This window comes from Orcinus orca, chromosome 6 (assembly GCF_937001465.1).
Source record: "Orcinus orca chromosome 6, mOrcOrc1.1, whole genome shotgun sequence".
In the NCBI taxonomy this organism is placed as follows: domain Eukaryota; kingdom Metazoa; phylum Chordata; class Mammalia; order Artiodactyla; family Delphinidae; genus Orcinus; species Orcinus orca.
The window spans coordinates 106,885,239-106,896,169 of record NC_064564.1 but is presented as its reverse complement, the minus strand read 5'-3'; the positions used below and the strand labels follow the sequence as shown (position 1 = coordinate 106,896,169).

At 47.4% G+C, this 10,931-nt stretch overlaps 1 protein-coding gene across 7 annotated transcripts in view; it reads left to right on the top strand.

Moving 5' to 3' along the window:
- Window positions 1-2,975: 2,975 nt before the first annotated feature.
- CDK5RAP2 (CDK5 regulatory subunit associated protein 2) overlaps window positions 2,976-10,931 on the top strand; it is a 178,167-nt gene continuing 170,211 nt past the window's right edge. For 5 of the 7 annotated variants that reach the window (XM_033427339.2, XM_033427335.2, XM_033427336.2 and 2 more), the window contains exon 1: window positions 3,015-3,241. In XM_033427339.2, the coding sequence (XP_033283230.1) occupies window positions 3,183-3,241 (59 nt within the window). In that variant the 5' untranslated portion in view covers window positions 3,015-3,182. Of the gene's footprint in view, window positions 3,242-10,931 lie in introns of all 7 variants that reach the window. The other 2 variants (XM_033427340.2, XM_033427338.2) reach the window with 2 other exon arrangements.

Below are 10,931 nucleotides of genomic sequence, written 5' to 3'. Positions count from 1 at the left end.
AAGGGACTTCCTCCCAGCCATTCAATATGACCTTGCCCAAGGAAATAATAATGCCAGCTTTGTGGCTGGGTGGCTGTCGTCAGGGAGATGGCGCCAGATAGCCCAAACAGCTGGTGGTAGTGACGTCACCTCCAGGCTTGGCAGAAAGAAAGGCCATGGTGAGACAGAGACAGGGCAAAGGGCTTCGTCCCTGACCATGAAAACAGGAAAACAACTTCCCAAATAGTCCATCTTTTGTGCAATTGATTCTATTTTCAGTTTCCTGGTTCACTAAAATGTTTAGCACACAAACCAGGAATATGGCCATTCACCGAATGGGCAATGGATTAATCATAAGGAGAATTCCTCCCCGGCTCTTCCTTCTTTATAGATTCCAAAGTATCTAATGTAACTAAGTGAGCTCAGCGTTGTCTGTCCCATTTTACACAGGAAAAACCAAGGAGGAGCAAGGGGAAGAGACGCCAGGTCCCAGGATAAGTTGGAGGACTTTCCAAAGTCAGAATCCAGGCGCCCAGACTTCCAGTCCTGAAATTATATTGCCCACACTCAGATTCATCTCATGGCCACCTCGAAGCACATGCCCAACGAGTAGAGTCTGGTGAACACATCCCTGAAATACCCTTGTCTGAATGTAGACCTCACCTCTTCATCCTAAATTCTAAAGTGGAGAAAAACAAACAAATAGAGAAGACAGGCTTCCTGAAACAATTAGGGTTTTGGGGTTCAGAGGGACCTAGGCTCAAATTCCAGCTCTGCCACTTAGCAGCAGGGAGACCATAAATTATTTTTACCTCTTTCAGCCTCAGTCTTCTCATCTGTAAGAGAAATGGGGATAACAGTAACACCTAGCTGAGGATGGTTGTGAGGGTTAGATGCGGTGGTGCCTGTGATATACCCGGTACGAGTGTCACGTAAGGAATGTCAAACTGTGCACATCCTCTTCCTTGTGTCCTTTCTCAAGAGCTTTCATATGCTGGATGGAAACTTAGTTCCTTCATCTGGGAAGTGATGATTTGTAACTCAGACTCCCTCACCAGAATAGAGCTGGTTGTGCGTTAGTAGCTTTGAAATCAACACAAAGAAATCTGCTCCAGAGCTGTGAGGTCTGGAGACATCCATCCAGTCCCACCCTCTTATTTTACAGCTGTGGAAACTGAGGCCCAGAGAAAAGGAGCAGTCTGGCAAAGATCAGAGAGAGTCAGTGGCAGAACCAGGGCAGGAATCCTGACACGCCAGCTTCCCTGCTTTTGGACACACTCATCTCATTGGTTGAACTTAGCATTGGCAAGGACTGTTGGTTCCAGGGATTCAGGGACCGCCCCTTCCCTGTGTGCCAGCTGGTTCCTGCCCACTGTCTTTCAGGCTGTTATTTTATTGCTGATTCTGGGGGTGGTTGAAGATCTGGGAATGGAAGAGGGACAGGTGCAGGACCATGAGCCTTGTAGCCTTCACTAAAGGTGTGTGTGTGTGTGTGTGTGTGTGTGTGTGTGTGTGTATGAGAGAGAGAGAGAGAGAGAGAGATGGGATTACCATTGACTGAGCTACTAAATGTATCTTAGGTCATCTCTACATTGTCATAAAAACCTTGCAGGATAATATGCAAACTATTATGTATAGAATGGATAAACAACAAGGTCCTACTATATAGCACTGGGAACTATATTCAATATTCTGTAATAAACTTATGGAAAAGAATATGAAAAAAATATGTATATACATGTAACTGAATCACTTTGCTGTACAGCAGAAACTAACACAACATTGTAAATCAATAATTCTTCAATAAAATGGATTAAAAAAAAACCTTGCAGGATAGGTATTAGCCCCATTTTCCAGATTGATTGAATCATTCACTCAACATATATATTTAAACACCTGCTGGGTGGCAGGCACAGTGCTAAGTATCGGGGATACAGCCGTAAACAATTCAGAACACAGTCTTTGCCCTCACCGAGCTTCCAGTCTACTGCAAAAGGGATACAGTTAAAATAATTATATACGGAAGTATAGAACTGCAAAATGTGGTAAGCGCCACAGAGGAAAAATACAGATTGCTAAGAATACAAGAAAGGGCTTGATGTAGATTAGAGGATTAAAGAAGGCCTCTTTTGGAAAGAACGAGGAAACTGAGGCTGACGGAGGACAGGTACATCTACCCCGTCACTCATCTTTTCAAGTTATTTTCAGGCAGGACTGAGAACAGTCCTGACAGTCTGCAGAGAAAGGGTAGCAACACTGAGTTAAGAGAGGAAGGTCGATTTCACTGGCCAAGCTCTGCCAAATTATCTAGGTGTTTGGTGATTGCTATTTGCTTTAAGAAAGGCAGCCAGGGTTATGCACAGAGCTCGGATATAGTTGGAACCACGGGTCTGGCTCCAGTTGACCGACTTATGGTACATGACCTTCGGTGAGGCTTTCCTCTCTCTTGGGCTCAGTTTACTGATCTCAGGTGCATTTGAGCCCTAACGGTAATAAAGGCTCACCAGGTGAGAGATTGGAGAGGGAGAGTCCCTGACCACTAGGCTCATAGGGATGAGCTTCTTCGTTTCAAACTAAGTGTGCAAATTACTGCTTGAGTCAGGATTCTGTAGGTAGGATTTTTCTAAAGCGAGGCAGCACCGGATTATCTGAGTTTCAACTCAAGGCGGAAGACTTTGGGTTGCCCAGACCCTAAGGTTCGGAGTCATTATTCTAGAAAAGTACATATCTGGTTAGGTACTCTGCGGGTGCCAAGAGGTGCTGGATTCCCATCTCCCGCTTAAATTAACGGCCCACGGCCGATTCAGCCCTCAACAAAGATGGCACCTGCCCTGGCCTCGGCCCGAGCGCCCTCACTAAAAATGGCATCCTGCCTCTCTTTCCTTAAGTCTTGCTGGCGCAAGTGCAGACCCCCCGCCCCCCTGCCATTAGTTAAGATGGCGCCCGCCCGCGCTGCCCGGCCCGGCCTCGGCTTCACAGCGCGCTCCTCGGTGACCCCGCCTCGTTTCCGTAGGAAGAAGCGCCGGGAAAGATGGCAGCGGCTGCGGTTTGAATTCCAGCGGCGCCGCCGGAGTCCCAACGAGACCTGGGTTGGAGGGGGCGGGGACCTCGGGAGCCGGGCGGGTCGCGACGGGGGGCGGGAAGGGGGAGGGAAACCAGTGGCGACGCCGCCAGATACCAACGCCGCCACCTCCTCTGTGTCCATGATGGACTCGGTGTTGGAAGAGGACGTCACCCTCCCCGGGATACACAGCGGCTGCAGGTGCGGCCTGGCCTTCGGGGGTTCGCGGTAACCAGGCCGGGGTTCCCGCTGATGGGGGTTTGCTCCATCCGAGACTTGGGGTTTGCTCTTTGGGTGTTTGAGGGTTCTGGACGTGGGCAGTATGTGGGATGGTTTCTTGGGGGGGGGAAATCTCTTTGGGGACCCGCCCACTGATACTGAGTGTAGGTTGTTGGGCGATCCCGACCTGCCCCACGCCCGCCTCTCGCATTTCGGGACATACTTTGAAGAGGCGGTGAGGGACAGGTTCTCTGAAAGGGTGGGAGATGGGGACCTTTTGGAGTGTGCAATTAGTGGGGGCTAGTTGAGGGGCGGGGACCTTGAGGGTACTTGATGGTTCATGCTGGTTTGGGGGTTTGCTTTCATTATGGGGAGTGCACTTGGTCTGTCCAGGCTTTGCTTATGGGGTCACATAGTGGCCGCCAAAACTCGGGCTATGGAGTGCAGCGGTTAGGAACCTTGGCTGGAGTTGAACAGACCTGGATTCAAATCCAGCCCTTTAAACTAACTAGCTGTATGACCTTGATAAAATGGTTTAATCTACTTTCCCATCTGTAAAAGGAGGCTGGCAGTAATATCCACCCAACAGAGTTGGGGTGAGGATCAAAAGAGAAGATGCCCACCCAGCAATTTGCTTGGCAGGAGTAGTGCCTGCCATATAATCAGTGCTTAAAAAATGATTCGGAGGACTTTCCTGGCGGCCCAGTGGTTAAGACTCGACGACACCAATGCAGGGGGTGCGGGTTTGATCCTTGGTGGGAGAGCTAAGATTCCACATGCTACGGGGCGGGGTCAAAAGATAAAAAAAGAAAAAAGAGATTCGGTGTTGTCATTATTCTCATCAACAGTAATACAAATTGGGGAATAATGTCTGAGAGTGGCCTCCCCACGCACCTGTCCCAAGAGGCAGTTGGAGTCCACATTGCTGGTGCGGCAGGGGTCTCTCCTGGTAGGAAGGCCTGACAGAGCCCTGCACTGCTGCAGGGTTGGGGTCCTTTGGTTGTCCTGGGCTCCTGGTTGGGGAGAGGGTAGAAGGTCTCAGAGGTGATCCCTAACTGAGAATCTGCAGTGTTTATCCAGCTCTGCTAGGGACAGGCTGCTTCTTTTAGTCAACAGATCCTAACTGAAACGGTGACATGTTATTTGTTGTGCAAATCTGGACGGTTTTAAGAGTAAAATGGGCACAGTTAATTTATGCCTGAGCAGCAGGCATGAACAGGTCCTGTCTTGGGCAAACCTTGGACAAATGGTTACTCTGTTTATTGAGGACCTACTAGTTATCAGGCACAGAGCAAGGCCCTTTGCAGCTCCTGCATCATGTCCCTTTCTCTTCATCTTTCTGCCACTGCCCCAGTATATTGCAGTATGACCTCTCATCTGGATTGTCGTGGTTTCCTTCACACCTCTGATAGCCTTTTTTTTTTTTTTTTTTTTTTTTTTGCGGTACGCGGGCCTCTCACTGCTGTGGCCTCTCCCGTTGCAGAGCACAGGCTCCGGACGCGCAGTCTCAGCGGCCATGGCTCACGGGCCCAGCCGCTCTGCGTCATGTGGGATCTTCCCGGACCGGGGCACGAACCCGTGTCCCCTGCATTGGCAGGCGGACTCTCAACCACTGCGCCACCAGGGAAGCCCTCTGATAGCCTTTTATACTACAGCTTCAAAGCTCTTTTTAAAATATAAATCTGATTGTCACAGTCTGCTGCTTTACATGTTTAATGCTTTTCATTGCCGTTAAGGTAAAGTCCATTATTATTCTCTCAGACAGCTTTTCACATCTCAGCACCATTTGGCCAAGCACTTGGGTTTTGGGACCTAGACCTAACTGGGTTTCAATCCCATTTCTTCCACTTAAGAATCCTGTGACCTTGGGCAAGTCACCCTCTGTGAGCCTCAGTTTTCATTATCTGTAACATGGGTGAGTCTAAAAGGGTTTAGCCTAATGTCTGACCCAGAGTAGCAGCTCAGCAGAGCATCAGATATTCCCTTTCCCTCCTCTCCCTGCCTTTGCTGGTGATCCTGGTGCTGCATACATTCCTGGTAACTAATCCTTACCCACCTGCTTCATACCCTCCCTGGCTCCTCTCTGCCCTCAAGATGAAGTTCTTTAATATGGCTTCTGAGCTCTTTATACTCTGGCGCATCTACCTCACTAACCTCCTGTGCTCCCTCTTCCTTCCCCGTCTCCTCCCCAAACCCGTCACTCTTGCTGGCTGCCAGACTGTTATGAATGATCTGCCTTGTTCTTTCTTACAGCTGGGCCTGTGTACTCGCTGTCCCTGCGGCCTGGATTGCCCCCCCCGCCTTGCCTTATTATTTTTCAGGTCTCAGTTTAGATGGTACTGCCAGGAAGTCTTCACTGATATCCCCCTATCCCCACCTGGGCCCTCTGTTCTCCTCTAGTCCCCCCGTCACTGACCTGTTCACAGCCCTCATTGACTTCACTGAATTTTTTTGGTTTTTTGGGCCCACTACACCGCATGCAGGATCTTAGTTCCCTGACCAGGTATCGAACCCACACCTCCTGCACTGGAAGCTCAGAGTCTTAACCACTGGGATGCCAGCGAAGTCCCATGGCTTCACTGAATTTGATTAACTAGTGTGGTCCAGTCAGCATATAATTTGAGCCACGTATGCAATTTAAAACTTTCTAATAACCGCATTAAAAAAAGTAAAAAGAGACTGGTGAAATTAATGTTAATAATGTTTTATTTAACCCAGTATTTCCATATATTATCATTCTAACTTGTGAAAAAAATTATTAATGAGATATTTTATCTTCTTTTTGACCTTACTAAGTCTTCGAAGTCCAGTATGTGTTTTACACTTACAGCCCTTCTCAACTTGAATGAGCCACATTTCAGGTGCTCAGTAGGTCCAGGTGGCTGGTGGCTCCTGTACTGGCCGCTGCAGGTATGACTGTTAACTTGTCTGTCTCCCAGATCAGACTCTGACCTATGTGAGAGCAGGGGCTTTATGTTGATCATCTTTGTAACCCGACTTCCTAATGTGGTATCTGGCTCATAGTAGGGGCTCAGTAACCATTTGTTAAATCACTGAATAAACAATGATCTAGTGGGGTGACAGTTTTATCCCCCTTTTACAGGTGAGGACACTGGGGTTCAGAGAGGTGAAATGAACGGTGTGGGGTCCCACAAAAAGTACATGATCGAGCCAGGATTTAAATCCAGGCCTACAGACTCCAAAGCCTGGCTATCAGTACCATGTCTTGCCTTCCAGCCAGTTCTCTGAACCAATTCTGAGGGGATTCTGGGAGGATTATTTGGAGCTGCTGGTGCTTGAACTGGCCCTCAAAGAGTAGCGGAAACGTCCTGAGAGAGTCAGCTTCTCTGTCAGGTGGTCACAGTGGATGAGAAAAATCCCTGCAGTAAAATCTCTTTTTATGCTAACATGAGTACTCTTCTGCTTGCTAACATCCAAGCCCCAGTTTTAGAGACTAGACCAGAGTCCAGTTTGTCCTTGGACTTCTGTTGAATTAGGTCAGTGTGTGTTATTCTCTCCAAACCTGATCACCTGTGGGTGCCCCAAGAGCTCCGGCCCCTGGAGCCTCACCTGAGCTAAGGCCCTTCGTTAGGGCCTGCCTGATGGTGTCGAAAGAACCTGCACTTTGTACGCAGGATGTCTGCGTCTGCATCCTGCCTCAGCCAGTCACTAGCTGTGCTGCTTGAGTAATTCGCTTCACCCTCCTAATCCTCAGTTTCTCTTCAGTGATAATATCTGTTTTGTTGGGTGACTTTGTGGATGAAGCAAGATTGTATGTATTAAGTACCTAGCACCGACTGGGGAGTACATTAAATGTTGGCTGTTTTTGTTTCACCGTTACCATGTTGTACTGTTTCCTGGATGAAGTCCTCTGTGCCCACACCCCTGGGTTTACCCATTTGTTTTCATGCCCAGGATTCTGCCTCTCCCTGTGAGCTTCCTAAGGCCTGGCCCAGGCTTGTACATCTATGGGTTCCTCAAGTACATGGCCATTAAGTGCTTGCTGCCCTGTTAGGGGCAGACCAAAAAGACATGTTTCTTATAGCTTTGTACACAGTTTGTACTTTCTCAGGCAAAGAGTGCCTTTATGGATTTTGTAGAAGGAGGTTGAGAAAGAGGATGGTGGAATGAAATTTCTGGTGAAGGCTTGAAAGCTTAATCCAAGGCCGACCTTGGACCAGAGGTACCCCTAGGCTGTGAGGTTTGAGGAGGTGTTCTCCGTTGCCAGTGTTAGCTCAGTGAGCGCAGGCAGCACGTCTGGCTTCTTCCCCACTGTATCTGCCCTAGAACTGTGTCTGGCACATGGTAGAGGCTCAACAAATATTTGTTGAATGAATCAATTTTGTTCAGTCTCTGTTTAAAAAGATAAATACCATGAATATAGGCTCCATATTTAGTAGTAAAATGCTGCTTTGTAATCACTGTGTGAAAAAGTGCACAACAGAGTGTCAACTGATACAGTCTTCGTGGAACACAGTTTGGCGTTAAAAATGTGCCTTGTGGTTTTTTTTTAACAGCTTTTTTAACAGATATAAATCTAATTTATATGCCGTAAATTTCACCCATTTGCAATATACTATTCAATGGTTTTTTTTTAGTATATTTACAGAGTTGTGCAGTCATCACCATAATCTTAATTTTAGAACATTTTCATCATCCAAAAAAGAAACCCTGTGCCCATTAACATTCGCTCCCTGTCTTAGCTTGGGCTGCTGTAACAAAAAAACTATAGACTGGGTGACTTATAGACAACAGAAGTTTATTTCTCACAGTTCCAGAGACTGGAAGTCCAGGATCAGGGTGCCAGCATGGTCAGGTTCTAGTGAGGACCCTCTTCCGGGTTGCAGACTACCTATTGATACTTCTCATTGTATCCGCACATGGTGGAGAGCAGAGAGAGGAAGCAAGAGCTCTGGGAACCCTTAAGGGCACTAATCCCATTCCCAGGGATTCCACCCTCATTACCTCATCTAGACTTAACTATCTCCCAAAGGCCCACCTCCTAATACCATCACTTGGGGGTGGGTGGGTGGGTAGGGTTTCATCATATGAATTCTGGGGGGCCACAAACATTTAGTCTATAACATTCCACATTTCTCCTCCTTCCCCTCCCCCCAGCCCTAGGCAAGCACTATCTACTTTTTGTCTATAGATTTGCCTATTCTGGACATTTCATATAAATGGGATTTTACTATATGTGGTCTTTAGTGAGGTTCATGCATGTTGTAGCATGTATTAGTATTTCATTCCTTTCTGTGCCTGAATAGTATTCCATTATATACATGTATTGATGCCATATTTTGTTTATTCATTCGTTGGTTGATGACATCTGGGTTGTTTCTGCTTTTTTGGCTGTTATGAATAATGTTGCTATAAACACTTATTTGGGTACAAGTTTTTGTGTGGACATAAATTTTTGTTTCTCTGGCAGTAGGGTTGCTGGGTCATATGGTAACTCTGTATGTTTAACATTCTGAGGAACTGCCCAACTCTCTTCCAAGGTGGCTGCACCACCTTACACGCTCACCAGCAGTATATGAGGGTTCTTATTTCTCCATTGCCATGTCAACACTTGTTATTGTTTGTCTTTGCTTATAGCTATCCTTGGGGATGTGACAGGGTATCTCATTGTGGTATTGATTTGCATTTCTCTAATGACTAATGATGTTGAACATTTTTTCATGTGCTTATTAGCCTTTTGTATATTTTCAAATCCTTTGCCCATTAAAAAATTGTGAATGTGTTTAGATCCAGCAATTCCACTTCTTGCTATCTATCTGACTAGAGAAATCCTCACACATGTGCACAATGAGACCTGTATGAGGAGATCCAGCATTGTTTGTAAAAGGAACAATTTAGAAACACTGAATTACCATCAGGAGACCTGGTAAATACACATCTTTTCTCAAGTGTCTTTCAGACTGTGACCCATTGGCAACTCATGAAACTGAATGTAGTAGGTTGCAACCAGAATTAAAAAAAAAAATTGAGTAGAACAGAATAGAATTTCAAGAATGAAGGGTAATATATTTCCTTCTATGGGTTGGGGTCAATAAAATTTGCAGACACTGCTGTACATTGCTTTGTAGGAGTTAAAAACACTGAGGTAGATCTGTACTGTCATGAAAACATCTTTAGGACACATTAGTGAAGAAAAGATGCTGCATATACAATTACATACATAGGGAAAGGTTTGGAATGTCTTGCTGACAAGAGTGGTTACCTCTTAGGAGGAGACCAGATGGGAGTGAGTAGTCAAGGAGAACTTGAAACTTGTCTATTTTGTATTTATATATATTTTTCTCTCATTAAGAATACATGACATAGAATGAAAAACAAGTTGTTGAAAGACAGACAAGACTGTACTTGGTATAGTTGTTTTCTGAATGTGATGTCCAGTCCGTCCACGGCTCTCATAACACTTTGTCCGTGAAACGTTCCATCCTTGTTGGACCTTGCGTGGATGGACAGTTGTTGGCTGCCATGTACAGGCTCAGGAGATCGCCCCTTTTGGGGGGCGGTGGAGCGAGCTAGGAGGATGAAGTGGTTGGTGAAGTGCAGGTGAGCGTTCGTTCATTTACCCGACACATAGTGGACAGGAAGCAGCCACATGGCCGTGCGCTGTGCAGACTCTGGAAGGCCCTGCCTCGATTCATGGGGACCTCGCCACAGCCCCCTGAGGAAGGTGCTGGCGGGGGCCAGGGTGGTGTAGAGGCTAAGAGCACGGGCTTTGAAGTCAGGCCAGCTTGGTCTTTCAGCTTATTAACGTTCCTGGGCCTCCCTTTTCCTCATTAAAAAAAATGGCAACATCTAAAAACTACCACCTACCACTGAAAGGCTGTGGTGAGTAGTAGGCGGGAGGCTGCTTGTCGCTGAGCGTGGGGTCTGTTCAGCGCGGTGCCCCTGCAGGGTAGTGGTTACGCTTAGGCTGTGTTTTGCATGCGAGGAAACTGGCCCTGACTATGTGCCCCATTGAGTAGGAGCTTTGGGCAGCCCGGACGCTGGTTAGCGAGTGTCAAGGACACGGAGACACCGGGATTTTGGTCTCAGCTTTACTACCAACCGCTTGTGATTCCCCCCCCACCCGCCGCCGGTGCGCGGGCCTCTCACTGTTGTGGCCTCTCCTGTTGCGGAGCACAGGCTCCGGACGCGCAGGCTCAGCAGCCATGGCTCATGGGCTCAGCCGCTCCGCGGCATGTGGGATCTTCCCAGACCGGGGCACGAACCCGTGTCCCCTGCATCGGCAGGCGGAGTCTCAACCACTGCGCCACCAGGGAAGCCCCCGCTTGTGATTTTGAGCAAATATGTTCCTTCCCTTTCTGGGCCTTGGTCTCCCCCATCCATACCATGACAAAATCATGTCTAAACCCTTTTCCTTTGCTTGCCTAGTTTTGACTACAGGTGGGGCCCCATGAAGCCCCAACTTTAGTTCTCAGGCCTAGAGTGAATGATCAGAATGGGATACAAAAAGGTGAATTCTTAAAGGTGGAGATGTGGCTGGAACTGACTGAGACTGCGCATGACAGAGGTTCATGGCATTTAAAAAGTGGGCAGGTAAAGTCCAAATGGAAATTTGGCAGGAACCAGGACAGAATTGCTGCATTAAATAGTGGTTTCTTCTCAGTTGCGGTGTCAAATGTCATTTTTCAGACTTCGCTGGTTGCCTGTTGGA